Source organism: Calidris pugnax, unplaced genomic scaffold (assembly GCF_001431845.1).
Source record: "Calidris pugnax isolate Ruff unplaced genomic scaffold, ASM143184v1 scaffold273, whole genome shotgun sequence".
Classification (NCBI taxonomy): Eukaryota; Metazoa; Chordata; class Aves; order Charadriiformes; family Scolopacidae; genus Calidris; species Calidris pugnax.
The window spans coordinates 2,595,986-2,612,751 of record NW_015094508.1 but is presented as its reverse complement, the minus strand read 5'-3'; the positions used below and the strand labels follow the sequence as shown (position 1 = coordinate 2,612,751).

At 36.5% G+C, this 16,766-nt stretch overlaps 1 protein-coding gene across 4 annotated transcripts in view; it reads right to left on the bottom strand.

The window, feature by feature from the left end:
• SMARCA2 (SWI/SNF related, matrix associated, actin dependent regulator of chromatin, subfamily a, member 2) overlaps positions 1-16,766 on the bottom strand; it is a 109,129-nt gene that overhangs the window by 34,260 nt on the left and 58,103 nt on the right. For all 4 annotated transcript variants that reach the window (XM_014964952.1, XM_014964953.1, XM_014964951.1 and 1 more), the window contains 6 exons: positions 16,419-16,465; positions 14,887-15,053; positions 12,261-12,424; positions 10,601-10,828; positions 6,986-7,063; positions 2,033-2,251 (listed from right to left, as the gene is read on the bottom strand). In XM_014964952.1, coding sequence (XP_014820438.1) covers positions 2,033-2,251; positions 6,986-7,063; positions 10,601-10,828; positions 12,261-12,424; positions 14,887-15,053; positions 16,419-16,465 — 903 coding nt within the window. The remainder of the gene's footprint in view (positions 1-2,032; positions 2,252-6,985; positions 7,064-10,600; positions 10,829-12,260; positions 12,425-14,886; positions 15,054-16,418; positions 16,466-16,766) is intronic.

Below are 16,766 nucleotides of genomic sequence, written 5' to 3'. Positions count from 1 at the left end.
CTTGGATATCATTCAACAAGGGCATATGCTAAATCCTCTTCCTAGGAAGGAAAGATTGCTATATAAAACATGATTCTGAAAAACTAGCCAGGAAATAGATGCACAGAAAAGGATTAAGGGCTTATATTGGATCAAAAATTCAGTACGAATCAATACCTTTACTGTTAAGAAAATGATATAGTGGATCATGGGGTGTAAGTATCCTAGAAGTTATGCAAATGAACTCCTCCTCCTTATTCAAATGAGGCTGCACCTGGAATTTTGATATCTAGCTTTTGCCCAAACTTGCAGAAAGACATCAGTTGCAAATAGGAGAAACACAGATAGGGGAAATCAGTGAAAGCAATCAAGAGATCTAGAAAACAGGAACTAAGGGAAAAGACTGAATGAGCTGTGGTTGTTAACCTTAAGATTTAACTGAACAGGGAAACAACTCTTCTATGACATAAAGAAATGTTAAAAAAAGAAAGGCAGCAGCCTGTTCTGCATGACCAGAGCGATCAGAAGAAGATGTAATTGGCTTAAAATCCAACAAAAGAATTCAGATAAAATATACAGGAAAGCCAAGCAATTAAAAACATTCCCCTGCCGACTTCTAAATTCACTGCTAGGGGAAGGCCTTGAAGAACAGATCAGATGAACATCTATTATAAATAACACAGGACTGGCTGATTCTGCCCTGAGTAGGAAGATGGATTAGATATTTTTTTTTAGGGCTACCATTTTTGACAGTAAAGTGCTTAACACAAATATCAGAGCCAACTTAAGACACAAAGCATGCAAGCTGAAGCAAACTTCTATGTTCTTGTAGCCAGAGTATTTCATCATTAAAAATAATTAGCTTAAAACGGCCTTAAGCAGAATGTACACTATACTTCAAGCACTTCCACTGAAGGAAAGTGTAAACATTTGAGAATCCAGATGGGAGTTCACATTTCTACATCTTTCTTCTTCACTGACTACTTGCAAATGTCAAGTATCAAACTCCTGTAGTTTTATAAACTTGCTTAGATTTACAGCTGATGTATAAGTCAAACCTTCACTCCCCTTAGCTTTATACCCAGCAGCAGACTCTGGATTAGCTCTTAGAATAGTATTGCACAATGCACAAACATCACATTTGTAACTGAAATCGGTAAGATTTCTACCTATCTTTTACAAATTATGCACATGTAAATTCATATACAATGTATATTCATGTTGGCATTAAGTCTGTTAAGTATTCTATGACAAAACATACTCTGTCAAATCACTTAGACTAGTTTTGCAAATAGAACACTTGATGTTTTTAAAATGATGAAATTATCAAACTTCCTGGTTTTGAGAAGACTTTCCAGCAATCAATCCTCACCTCCTTACCACTCCTGTTACTACCATTCTGAAAAGGCACATGCAATAGAATTCATTAGATATGTATTTTGCAGAAGAACGGCAAGAATCCTCAAGTACAACAAAAACACAGATTTGGTCTGAGTTAAGTTTAGAATTTTTACTTTCAGGTCCTAAATTCTTACACCATTTATCAATGGTTTTGATATCAGTGGAGCAAACAAATGCTCAAGACTTGGAAATGAAATAGCGTGAAAGACGACTTCTGTGAAAGTTTCCAAATTCTTAAAAGGGTTAAATTCAGATATTTTTTAAAAAGTAACAAAATTAGGCTTCTGCAACACACAAAGCTGTAATACACACTTCTCCACTGTAAAATAATTCTTCATATATCTTAAAGATGACACTTATCAAAGAGTCTAAAGACCTAAGAAATATGTCAAGAATAGTTGCAATAGAAAGCTACGATAATCCTGATTCAGCATTTTAAGTTTCAGCAATGCAGATTAAAACTTACTTATGCCCTCAACACAGCCACAAAAGCCAGATAATAAGGGCATTTAGGCCTTAACTATGACATTGTGCTCTCCCTAGTGCAAATTTGTAGTCTCAAAAAGAAAAAAACAAAACAACACATATCAATACATTTCAACTGAAAAAAAAAAATCCCAAACAACCAAAAACCAAAAAACGAACAACCTACCCGCAGCCATTGTTTCTCTGTGAGAGCATCACTGTAGTCCACGTCCCTGCGTTGACGGGATCCTCTTCCGAATATTTTCTCTTCTTCTTCTTCACATGTAAGCCTTTCAACTTCAGCATCATCCTTAATAATCCAGGATGGTAATTCATCCTCCTCCATCAAGCGGGGCTTACGTTTAGGGTTTCTGGCATCCTCCCTGCGACGGTCCATGTCCATGCGCTGCAATGGCAGGTGGGAAAAGGTAAGGGCAAATATCAAAATGAATCATGCAAATTCCTGGCTATCTAGCAATACTTGAAACTTTAAACCAAGTTTTTCACAGGTATTTCCCTTCCATGATACTTCCAAATACTTCTAAAATGCAACCAAACAAAGAAGCTACACTTAATGATTGATTTTCACTCAACTTCTATATTCCATAACCAGTTTCTACTGAAGTAACTGAGACAACACAGTACCCTAAGTGATACAAAGCAGATCACAAAAACACTATTCTGTTAATTAAATGACTCTCTTGCTTTTGCACGGGTTTTATGGTTTCATCGTATCCATAAAGGTGATCTACAAATACTAATCGTTCCTTGACAATAGCCCCATAAGGTGTTATTATTATGTAACTAAAAAGAATAACTGCAACACACTGGTTTTGTAAGCCTGAATAGAAGAAGAAGAGAATTTAAAAGCTCTTATTAGAAAAAAGTAATCAAAAGAGCAAATTAAGGAATTCAGATAAAAGCTCGCCTACACAGTGCCAGCAGGCCAACATGCTTAAACCACTCGATTTTTCCTGATCTTACTGCTGTACTAGGCAAAATCAAAATACATACAAAAATATCAGATAAGATTAGGGAAAGAATATTAAAAGGTAATGTTAAAAGTTTAAGCTGAAATTGAAATAATTATATAAATTTATTTCAAGTGTGGCAAACAATTATCTCAGAAAACAAATATGGATATTCAGGATACATTCCCATACACTACCGTAGACTCATCAGTGAGGTGCTTTATAAATCTCCCAGGGAAGCACCCACCTCTCTCTGTTGACTATATGCTGACCTAGGCCCCTATGGTCCTGTGAATCTCATTTGCATTTTTTAAAGTAGCTCAAATCAGATAATATCAATAGCCTTACAAATACGACTTTGAAGAGTCATGCTGTACTTAAACACTCAGTAATCAGTTGCTAAGCAGAGAAAACAAACAGGTGGCCACTAAGCAGTTAATTTTCATATTTGAAAAACTAACATAAATAGACTAGCACTAGAATTTGCTGTAGCATCAGAACAGGCTGCTGCTTTGGCCAGTAAGCATTTGTAAAAAGCATCCTGAATAAAACACCAACCCCTCCCTTGTGTGCATGATGATGCACTTTTACAGGATGCCAACTAGACATACTGTCTTTTTACACCTCTAGCCAAGACACGGACACAGAAGTATTACCTATGTATAGGGGAAGCTCAAATCCAGCCAAATTTACTAACTGAAGCTTCATGATGCCACTGTTGAATATCTTGAATCTGCTCTCATCTTGGCACTTCTCAAATACAAGCATTCCCAAAATACTACCTCAGGCACAATATCTTACAAGTGGTCTTCATCATCTTGTCTTGTGCCCTATCTGATTTCTAAACTCAGTGAAAAGCAGAAGGTAAGGTGCGTGTCTTCAGCCTGCTGATCCAACTATATTCAAGATGCAACTCTAAATACATGTGGGTTTCCTCCATCCTTCATTACCACAGACAATGATAAATGGGCTGTACAGCCTTTAGTTTTTTATAGTAGACTTCCCTAGGTCACCTTTTGAAGAACATCTAATTCAATCTGAATTAATCTCAAAAAATGTCTCGCTCAAGCCAGACACGTGGCTTGGGTTATTGCTAACTTGGCAACGAGCAAGCTGTACTGAGAGATAGCGCAAACAGGATAGATGGGATAGATTTCTCTGCTATTTAGCAGAGAACTTCAGTGAAGTCAGGGACATCATATTATAATGACATTAAGTATATGAAATTAATGCTGAAACTTCTTTTTTTTTTTTTTCCATTGATTATTGATTTCCATTTTTATCTCTAAGACAAAGACTGAAGACTAAGGTAGTATATTTTGATAGCTGTTTTCTGAAACAAAAGCACTTGGGAAGGAAAATTAAAGACACTCTTTGTTAATTGAGATGTAAGAGATACAAACAGTCATTACTTTTTCCTTAGGATACTACTCAAACCACCTTTACCTCTGGGAAACCTCTTGTCCTATCTTCCCATTTCTTATCAAAACATATATTCCCAAACCAGATACACCTTATTTTATTGTAACTAATAAAGTAACTGTATTTACACTGTCCTGAATAAGGCTTAAGTGCTGGAAATAAAAATTTCCTATGTTGCCAATGCTGACACATAAGTGAAGAACTTAGAAGTGTTGGCAGGCTCAAGGCCTAAAACTTCCAGTTTAGAACAAACCACAGAACACTGCTGTCCTATGAACGGTTATCTTAAACTTTCCAAAACGTAACTAAAATAGTCCTTATTAAAAAACAACTAAACTACACAGTGTAAAACCAAAAATTTATACACACAGACACTGCCATATTGCCAATTTGGATTCAAGGAGATTTTGTTGAGAGACCTCCCTTGAAAGGTGACTCTTCCACTTGAAAGGCAGTTCTTATATTAGGAATATTTATTTAAGGAAATATAATGTTAAAAATATCTTTTTTTTTGCAGGAACAGTAAAACTTGTCGAAGCACACTATTATGAAATGACAAAAGTTGTACAGGTTACATTGAAACACTTATTTTTCTCTGAATATTTTCTGAACTTTTTTACTATGTGAAGAAGTGCCATCATTTGCAACGGAAGCAAAAGGAAGGACAGTGTGAGGTTTGAAGCTATCTAGATTTTTTACCTATTATTACATATGTGGAGCCTCTAACAGTCAGGGAAATTAAGTCCACTTGTACACATCCTCTTTCTGAGCAGCGTACTTAGCCCTACAGATACATATCAGGATCTATACCAAAGAATACTTTTGACTTGAAAAGTGACCACAGAACAGCTTCTCAAGGAACTTTCTTGCCTATTGTTTTGGAACTGCTCACTTTAAATAGCAAAATACATGTTTTTACACCACTAAGCCTAATTAAGTGGACAAACACTTAAGTGGACAAACACACGTTTTCCTTGGATATTGCAGTTTGCTTAATTCTGATTACATCTGCACAACCTTAACAGAGGGAACAAGGTGGCACAGGCATCATTGAGGTAAGGAGAATACAAACCTATCTTTGTGCTCTTTATCTGACTATGAAAGACCTAAAATATTGATAAAAAGAAGACAAACAACATTGACTGTGAAACTTGTTTTTCATACTTGTATTTTATAATTAAACAGTTTAGTAAAATGAAAAAAAAAATTCTTTATTAACAATTAAAATTATTTCTTAGCCATTAATATTTAACTTCACTGTTTCTAGTATTTTCAAATCCCTGGCTTTCAAAGCATGTTAGCTTTGCATCTTCAAATTTTTATTACCTATTACTAATTCCTTACTCTCCCTTAAAAACTTTTATGTAAATTATATGAAAAACACGAATTCAGCCCACACCGTGCTAGAACTGTCTTCACTGTAGGCCCCTCAACCGTTTACTGAATGGCTGTTAATAGCCAGTTGTAGATATTTTCTTCAAACAGACATAAATTCATCAGCTATTTTCAATCCATGGATTAGTTCTTTCCTTCAGGGGCCGAACAACAAGTACTGAGAAGCTTTTTCCAACAGATTTCAAAGAATTCAGGGTACTCGGAATTTTCAGCCAATAATCTGGCTGAAATTACTCCTTTTGAGATTTGGATCAAATAGCCACCTCATAATTTCTGTAATGTGTATCTCCTTGCACCCATAAACTGAAGGAAAGTTTAAAAAGACAGGTTTCTGTAAGCACTCATTTTCTGTGCAGCCTAGTTTTAGGGATTTCAGTTCTTCTGAAATAACATGAAATGTAACTTGGTGCAAAAGGACTAAACTGGCAAGTAAGCAACAACAAAGGGCATAGTCATGTGGAGGAATATGGCCTTTGCCAACTGTGCACTTGAACAAAGGTCACTGATGTAAAAAGGGCCCCTGCACGCTTGCATAACAATGAAGTTTTGCATATGAATCCTTGAGCAGAAGATGGTGAGCACTAAAAACCTGTGGTCTGACCAACAGTTGTTTCTGTGGATACTACCTGATACACTTTCATTCATGCACATGTCAGCATCTCTCTTGTTCCACCTTGCAGAACAAAGCAGCCTCTACAGAATTAGAGGGGATGATGCTTCACCTTCAGTACTCCCGTATTCTCCTGTTGCTCTGTCAGTAACTCTCAAAGGTCCCTCAGCAATCCTTACAATGTACACACACTAAAAGTCAAGAGCCATGACTACACTGACAATTCAGTAATTATTCCGTCACTGTTGTAGCAGCACTAACAAAAAGGGAAGTACTGATGAGTTGCTTGCATTTGAATCACTTGATTCAAATCAAGCTGACAAAACCATCAGCAAGCCACAGTTAACTCACAAAGAAAATTTCTTCTTAGTCGACTAGTTTACTATCTTGTTAAGTTCCTCATAGCCCAGAAGTGGTAAGAAATTGAAAAACAAATGTATGCTGTAGATTTAGCAAGCCAAACTGTGAATATCAGTTTTGCACTGTAAATTTCTCAGGTCATGCCAAACTCTTCCTCTAGATTGGCCCCGTTCCATTGTGCTGTCCACAAGCATCTCTGAAGACTTTCTGCCACTTAAGAAACTCCGTATTTAAGCAGGCTACCCTTTTTATCTCAGATAAACCATGCAAGTAAATAAAGCCTATTCCTCCAACAAAGTTTTCCAATATTTGAATGACAAAAGCTGAAGGCCTTTGTTAAAAACACTACTTCTATATATACTCACGATCATATCCTCCTTACCATAAAGAGATCAAACTCCTCCTCACGTCGAGCAATCATCTGATTCAGAGTTTCATCATCAGGAACTTCATCTTCCTCCTGGTTATACGGATGGATAAAGGTATTAGAAAGAAGCTACATGCAACTTGAAGTGACAATCTCCATCAGGTCAGCGTTGCACTGACTCCCCTTCTGGCATGACACGTGTGAAACACTGAAAATGAAACTAAAACTTTTAAAACGTTCAACAATGCAGAACTAACACAAAATAGACATAATCAAGAGAGATGACTTGGACCTATTACGACCTTCATAAATTGCGAATGAGGAAATGAGCAAATATGCAACCAGGAAATCTTGGGTTGTGGTTTTCCTGGGTCAGATGCGCAGTTAGGGCTTCAGTTAAAATATATGCATTTCCGTTTTGCTGTTCTACAGTAGTCCCTCAGACATACCATTCTGCATTATGAGCTCTTTGCTCTCTAAGCAAGGAGAATCAAGAACTCCTTGTTAAACAAAGGAAATAAAACATGTCATTATACTGGAAAAAAGCCCTGCTGAATCACTTTTTCTCTTGACCATTATCTGCTTAAAAACTAAGATACGAACCTCTGACTTCAGCCAAAATAAATTATTTCATAAAAACAGAAACAGTTCTCAGATAAGCAATTTAGTGGCAGAATTCAACTAAATATGTTAAAGTTGAACAACTTCGAGACCCATTTTGACACAATCAAGAGTCCACTATGTTCACTTTCCCTCCTTGAATGATTTTGAAAGCACATGGCATTTCAAATCTGACAACAGCTAATTAGAAACTATAGAACTACAGACCAGTTCTGACATAGGGCTTACTGAACCTGTGTTACAGTATGCTGTAGAATTTTTCTTGAAAACTCATGTTTTAGATACAGTGGAATGGGAGTATAGAACACTACAAATAGCATCCAAAAAACTAACATTCTGTAGCTTTCCTTTTTTCCAGAAAGAAGCAGAAAATGCCTTCATCTATATCCACACATCTTATTTTCCCTCCAGTGGCAAGATTTTTACACTTCGGAAAAAATACAGTTCTTACTGATGTAATTCCCAACAAACACTTCTGTACCTTAATATCCATCCATACATATAATGTACATATAATTTAAATTTTAAGATGAAAAAGGCAACAAGGAAAATAACAGAGAGCTCTTAGTCAGCACTCCTTCAAGTGTTCAAGAAAAGAAAGTTACATAGTTACACACACAGAGAAAAAAACAAACGAACAAAAAAAAAGAGTACAGATCCCTTCTTTCATAATCAATGAAGAATGTGACCCTTATGAAAGTTTCACATGCTTCCTATCACGTCAAACAGAGCAAATTGTAACCTGGAAAAAAAAAAAGGCATCCCACAGCAGAAGCTGTAACAAGAGTGTCCACATAATCTGTGGTTAGTCTGAATATTCCTGTTGCCAACCAGGTAGACTTGGCAGAAAAAAAAATTATAAACATCATTGCCAACGAAAAAATGCCTCCATGAACTAGTTACTTCTAATCACCTGTCATACATTCCTATTATTCTAAAATATCTTTCTAAATATACAGAAATTACCTCTGTGCTTTACCTAGTACTGCTAGAACTAAAAACAGGAGAGGAAAAAAGAAAGAAAAATACAGAGAGTTTTCATAGTGAATTTATGAAAACATTTTAAAAAGTATGAATAGAATATGGTGCTCTACACTGAAGTGCAAAAAGTTTTGATATGGAAGTTTAAAGCATGATTAGCATGGCAATATTTAACTAGGTGGTCAATAACCAATCTCTTTATTAGATGTGTTAGTCTGTATTTGCAAGTCAAAGTTGTTCCAATATTAATAACTTTCAACTGAGAGATTTACTTTTTCTTGTCAATCTCTCATTTGATATTCAAATTTCGTTTCCAGTGCTGTTGCAATGAAGAAACAATGGCTGACCAATGCTGGATAGATGGTGCGAATTCAACCCCTCTTACTCCCTCAGCAGTTTTAGTGTCTGGGTAAAGTTTTGCATAGTCTCTGCCCACAAAGAAATTTTTCTTCAATGCCTCATCTTCAGTCTTACTATGAGGCATCAGACTGCAAGACCAATGCTTGCTTTAAAGACTGATGCTGGGTTACGGCAAGCAAACCTTAGTTAAATCTGTGCTTGCTTCAGGAAGGCAGACCAAGTGTATTTGAACAACACAGAAGAAAAGGATTGCTCTGAAGTCATCTGTGACATAAGGCATGTCAATTAGGTCTGAGCTACAGGCCTGACTTCTGAAATATTTTCAGATAAATATTTTCTAGGGATTTGAAAACATAACAAAACTATGTCAATTTTAGAAACAAATCCAAAGGCTTACTGAAAATTTCTATTGGTTTGAAGTTCATCTATCTACTCATACAGATGGTGTTGGCTGCTTGAGAACTACAGCTTCACATAATCAAAAATGGTACACATACATCACTCTATTTCTGCATTCACACCCTAAATAAAAGACAATTACTGATAAAATTGACTGTTGACAGCCTTCTTTAATTCCTTATGAGAAGTACTAAAACAACAATACAAAATTCTATCTTCATGATGTACTAGCTTTTTCTAAATGCACATGAAGACAAAGAGTTTAAACTTAAGTTCAATTATTGAATAAGGAGACACCTTGGTCTTTGAAACTTTACACCGTGTAACGAAGGATGCCTGTGTAATATGGCTACAGAATCTTTTCTTTCAGCATGCATACGGTACCTTATGTACAGATGTACAAGGCGTACTCAGAGGCAAAATTAGGCTTCAGACCTCTGTGTCTTTAACCGGTACCAGGTATTTGCAAGGTGGGAAAAGGTCATTGCACAATGGCATTTTTTTAGTCTGCATTTTCAATGTAATTGATATATTTATACACTTTCCCCCAAGTGAGGCTTTCATCCAAACACTGAATTTTGTTCACATTAAGAGTCTGTAGTGATAGGCAAAAGAAGGGGCTCACTATTCCACAATCACAATTCCAGAGAATGCAAAGAAAACACAGGGACATACAGTCAGTGATTTTATAACCTCACTTCCCACTATTATAAGGAAAAAATTGACAGCTATTTTTGAACGCCCATTTAAGAGGAAATGATAGCCAGAAGTCCAGGTTGGACACAGCACCAGAAAGAAACAGCTGTTTTGCTGACTTGTCCTAAGCACATCAAAGCAGATCTTAACTCTTACCCAGGATCCAAAAGAAGCACCGTAAGCAGGGTCTTTCATGATTGAACCTTAGTAGTGCTAGTTGCTTAGCACTTCTGAAAATCAGACTACCTACTTTAACATATAAGCTGGATTTCAGAACTCTTATAATCTGTTTTGGAAAAAAAATATTTGTTTGAATACAATTTTTTGCCAAAATTACAAAAGGGCAGAATGAGTTTAAGTTGCAATGCCTAATTCTACACTAAGTTTTAATCATAGCCATTACATTATGAACTATTACTGTGACCAAATAAAAAGAGAAAAATTAAGTTTCTAGCACTAGATGGTAGGAATATGATGACATTTCTAATTTCAAAGAGATGACAAACTTTGTAACTGATGAAAAAAATAACTTAGTACTTCCTGAAACATCCCTTTACTGATTAACTAGCTTACCTCATTTTCTTCTTCATGCTCCAATATAGCCTGTAGGAAGGCTCTCCTTTCGTGGCTTGAAGATTTCTGATCAAACATTCCAGCCTGAATAACTTTTTGATCTACATTCAGCTTATACTTTGCAGCAGCAAGTATCTTTTCTTCCACACTGTTCACAGTGCACAGTCGCAGGACTCGAACTTCATTCTGCTGACCAATTCGGTGAGCTCTATCTTGTGCCTGTAAGTCCTATTAGGCAAAGAACATAGAAAGTGATTTATATTGGAAGTGTGCTACACAAATCATTCTCTGCTTAAAGGACACTATAATGCTGAATTCTTTTTGTTATAAAAAGGAAGTACTCAAACAACAGTCCACCACAATTCAGATGGCTCATTCTTCACTGCTTTCTTTCCCAAAACTTCATCAGACCTAAGCAGGGGGAAAACCAAAAGGCAAAAACATGGACATGCTCTGTATGGTGCAAATGAAGCATGCCAAAAACTTCTTGAAACCACGTGTAGTATCTGAGAATGGCTAACGTATTTACTTTTTCCCTTCTACTCAATGCTCATCGCCTTCCAAGCCAGAATGAACCCTAAAGTAAAGTATCTCTTAACTGCAGGAAAAGAAAGCAACAAAATTACTAGGAAAAAAACCCATATATAAATTTATCTACTAAATGCCTAAATATGTTGACTAAAAATTATTTGACATATTGAATCAGCTTTGGAATATTTTTGCTAAAACAGCTTAAATATGATCTTCCTGATTGAAATTTCATATATACAAGACTGTGAATCAATGCAACTATTTTTTGGTCAGGTGACCACACTTAAAAATGGTGGAAGTAAAAAGTACACCTGCAGGTCACAAGTCAAGAATTTCTTCTATTAATTCAAAAATCTTATCTGTTTTCTTTGGGGAAAAGAGAAATCCATAACTCCTACAAACGATGTGTTTCTACTTCAGTATAGTCAGATAATGAATGCTATCAGTTTTGTGCTACCTCATAACACAAAAGTTTCTTAATGTGTAGAAAACGAAAACAGGCAATGACTTTTGCACCATTTGTGCTATTACTACCACTGTTAGCTCCTTCCTTCTACAATTCCCTTCCCAAGCATTACATACAATGCAGCTGCTGCAACCTAAAGGTGTATTTGAAGTTTGCATTAACAGGGAAGCTGAAGCTACAATATAAATTTGCCTACATGATCATTCTCAGAAGCACAGGAAAATGGTAAAGCGAGGAAACAGAAGTTTTTACTTCTGGAAATACACCATTTAAGTGCTAATTTCCTGAGATGCACAGCCGTTACTAAAATATTGCAACCTGCCTAACAAAGACTCAAAATGGGGTGATATATGTTAATGTCCTAAGGGTTAAAGAATGAGTACAGTTATACAAATGAAGCAGGTCTATAAGACCCCTGGCTCTGAGTATTCCTTGAGATTCAGATAAAACACATACACAGATGCAGAATTACTTCATTGATTCAAACCAAAACACTTCCTGATTGTAGCAGTGTGCCTCACTAATTCCTCTCAAAGCAGCATTTTTTGACTTAGCTGAATCTATTCCTTTCACCCCAGGCTATACCCCCAACTTAAACAAGAAACCTGAAAAAACATTATGATTTCTCTGCACATTTCATGCAGATAAGTAAATAAAACTAACCTGGTGAGGATTCCAGTCACTATCAAAGATTATAACAGTGTCAGCAGCCTGGAGATTTAAGCCTAGTCCTCCAGCCCTTGTACTCAGCAAGAAGATAAAGTATTGTGACCCAGGTTCATTGAACTTCTTCAGCAGAGCAGCTCGATCCTCTGATTTTGTTGTGCCTGAAAAGAAATAAAAACAAAACCCACCCTATAACAAAGATGTGAACTGAAATAATATAAACACAATGTCAGTTGCTAAAGGTACACATAGAAGGGAAATTTTAGCTCACTTGCTCTTTGCCATCTCTGCCACATTTTCCATAAACAGAATAAACACTGGCCACAAATGTTTTGGTCAATTGCCTATCGCATCTAAGGTACAGACTTCAAAATATCTCTTTTAAGTATTCCTTTCAACAAAGTGGACTTTAAAATATTGGCTAACATTGTTACACTGTTTTATGACTGACATAAATTTCAACTGAAGTTATATATAGAAACAGGAGAGAGTTCCAGTTTTCATTAGTGCCTTCTGGCCACAACAGCATCTAAGTATTTTTATAAGTGACTTCCAGAGAGATTTATCAAAATGTTGGTGTTGGCCTTCAGAGCCATAATTAACATGAAGGGATTGAAAATTCTTAAAATGTCCTGTCTTGAGGGTGATGGCGTACAATGGCTGAGGGAGAGCAGGCAAGGAATTCAATCATGGTGAAAACACAAAGTTCTAAGTAAAAACCAAGCCCTGTGTACTCAGGCGACTGGATGAATTTCATGTACTTCAGCAACATTCTAGATGGATCACCTTAACCTGGTTCACCGTTTGCCCGCCCTTGTTTACACTTCTGTCTGTAACTGAAAGCCAAACAAAGTCTGCTATTTTTATTCAGATATTGATGTATGTACAGAAGATGACATTACTGGGATGGCAGCTGGCTGCCAGATGCCCACCCTCCCACACTTCTCTCACCCCCCCCTCCTCAACAGTACAGAGGAAGAAAATAAGATGGAAAAGCTCCTGGGCTGAGATAAAGACTGTTTAGTAAGAAAAGCAATAGCTGTGTGTGCAAGCAAAGCGAAAAGGAATTTATTTACTACTTCCCATGAGCAGGCAGATGTCCAGCCACTTCCTGGAAAGCAGAGCCTCAGCACCCCATAGTGACTGCTGTGACATGGAATCTCCCTGCATCGTCTTCCTTCCCCTCAGCTTTTATTGCTGAGCACATCCCTTTGGTCAGTTTGGGTTGCCTGTCCAGGCTGTGTCCTGGCACACCCCCAAAACTACTGGCCTTGAGGCTGGAGGGGTGGCTTTCAGAGAAAGCCTTGACACTGTACAAACACCACGCAGCAGCAGCCAAAACACTGGAGCGCTATAATCGCTGTGTTATCAATACTGCCCAGCCACAAATGCAAAGCACAGCACTACACGGGCTGCCAGGAGGAACTTCAGCCCCACCAGACCCAGTACAATCACACAGCAAACTGCTGGCCCACAGAAATGCATTCCCTTAAGAAGCGCATGACTTGGATTGAAAACATTCTATGTCAGAAGACAGCTGGATAGAATCTATATACATATATATATATGTTACATTCCAGCATAAAAGGCATCTGTCATCACAAAACTCGAAAAGAATAAAAAAGGGTTCATCTCACTAATGAATCACCAGCAAAATTTTAAAGAAAACAAGGAACTGTATTTATCATACTGCGTATTGCCTTAGACATTCTGGCATGAAAAAGAATTAACTTTAAAATACATGGTGTAAGGTAATTTAAAATGTTTTAAATGTAATATAATTAATCTTTCTTAAGTGGAAGCATTAAAAGACTTGCATGCCAGAGGTACAAGGAGGGTTTTTTCAGAGTGGTATTATGTTCTTCATCCAGTTTTGACCAAGACATCCTGTGGCACAGTGACAGAGCTCATCTACGCCTCAGTTTCATTACCCTGTTTTACAATTGAGGATAACAGTGTTTCAAGTTTATGTTCCGTAATATTTGCATAGGATGAGAATACTTCCCAGCATGACTTTTTCGTCCAATTAAAGTGTGAAGCAAAGAGCCAGCTTAAAACAGTGTGAAAAGAATATTCAAAAGGACGTAAAATTCTCATTTTAATAACACTATTCTTTGTATTTTTCATAAGTCACTGCTTTCTATTAAAAAGATACTCTGATAAATGCTGCTGATCCTATGTAATACTATAATGTGTGAGATAAATATTCATTATTTTTACTTAATGAGTTTAAGAAGGCCAATATGAGGCAGAGATCATTAGCAAGGAAGACGGCCAAAATGGAAACTTCTTTCAAACGGGTTTAAGCCTCAGATGGGATATGCTATTTTTAGTTATTTCCCTTTCAGTATAATTCCACTATGTTTCTAAACCATCTTTTCATTCAAAGGTAATAAAATATATCTACACATGAAGTAATTGAGGCTACTGACCTTCCTGTGAAATTTAGGAAGAAAACTACAGGTACTATACAGGTACTATATACAGGTTTACCTGTCACTGAAACTCAGCTAACCTGTGAAGAACAGCAGTTGAACTTTAAACAGGTACAAATTAATTAATTCCACTTGCATTATCATCTCCCATCATCAGAGTATTTTCAGGCAACTTTCGTTTAGCTTACCATCAAGACGCAGGTAAAGAAAGTTTCTAAAGGCAAAGTAGTCTTCCATAATGGTCATGAGTGATGTCATTTGACAGAAAAGAAGTACACGATGGTTAGTAGCTCGTAACTTTGGCAGAATACGATCGAGTAGCTCAAACTTCCCTGAGGCCCGATAAAGTTCAGCTCTGTTGAAGAGAAAAAGCACATTAAATGCTAGAATAGCCCTCATTTAGAAAAGTTTTTAGTCATCATCATGTCAGTGTATAAGAGAGATTAATTTACTTAAGATAAACAAGACTAATAGCACTTTCTCTCTTTAAAACTGTTCATGTTGGTTAAAATAAACACCCATGTGAATTCCTATTTGGAACGTATTTTTCTTCACTTACAAAAACTGTATGGAGTTTCAGCCACACAGAATACCTTCCTTTATGAAACTTAATTCTGTTTCATTATTTATGAAAACAAACATTATTTCTCAGCTACATAAGCATTTTATTGGTTAAGACATTCACCTGCTAGTTTTGCTTTCAACTGGCATTTACTGCAGCTGTAAGTTGTTCTCAGCAGGCACAACTTTCCACTCAACTACTATGCACATGACAGTGAAATATTCCAAACTGAACTAATATACAGGGGTAGTGGGTAGAGTTTGAGAATATACTCTTTAGCCATATAATCTTTGTATTCATGAACAATGTTTAGTGGCTTTGATTAGCTGCTCTTCTGTCTTCTATGCTATGAATTGCAAAACAGACTCTTAGCACTGAAATTCAGTGCTAGGTAACTGAGAAAAATCAGTAAAAGTAAACAGGATGTATAAATCAGCATCACATTGATATGCTTCAGAGAAGCAAGTTTCATGTAACTTTTTTCTAACCTTGAGCCTGTACTCTCAAAATACAATTTATCATTAGCAACGGTATACTTAAGTCCACAAGATTCATGGTCTTCTGATATGCACACATATGTAATCAGCAAAAGACTAAGATGTTTAGGAGACAAGTAGTCTGCTATACTAGTTAAGCAAAAACAAGAAATGTAATTAACACCTGAACAGGAAGCTGGTCAGATGGAAGATACACACCTTTCCTTTAGAAAGCATCCATTTCTAGTCAGCTGCACAGAGAAGTGCCAAGAACAAAATTTAAATCTATTTCATGTCAAAGAACGGAATAAATACTATTTTAATTTTGGAATAAAGATGGTAAAGAGGGAAAAGCAGAAGACAAAAGTAACAAGAAAGAGAAGAAAATCCTCACTGATACCTCTCTAAAAGAGTCATTCCAATGAATTTCAAATGCTACAGAAGTTATTCATAAATACATCTACAATCTCCTCTGCCTGTCCTTCTGAAAGAGATGACAGGTCATAAAAAGCTCATATAACACTAATAGTACTGTTATCTTTTGCTTTAGATATGTGCCCTGTGGCTCCTCTGCCTTTCTATAAACTGCTTGAGTTTGTTAGCATGCACCTTCAAGAAAAAGAATGTGATACATTAGTTCCAATACAACATTATGAGCAGGAGGAAAAACTAAAAAAGTTACCCGTTGATGACACCATTTGAGTAGCCTAAATGTTCAGCGAAGGACTCCTGCAGAGTTATAAGCAATAAACAGATTATTAAAAACTGCACAGTAACCCAAAATTATGCATTCTTACATCAATGAAATTGGGGTTCGAGTTCATACTCTCGGAATCCACCTTTTAGCAACACTGATTTGCTTAATGTTTTCCTGTGTTACTATTATTTAAAATTCATGGTTTGCAGAAGTCAGTTCTGTCAGCATGTGGTTCTGCTGTTTGCCTAGCTTTACTTAGCGTGAGTAGCTAGATTCGCTAAAGCCTTTAGCTGCAACAGAGTTAATTTTCTTAGTGATTTTCCTAGCAGCTGA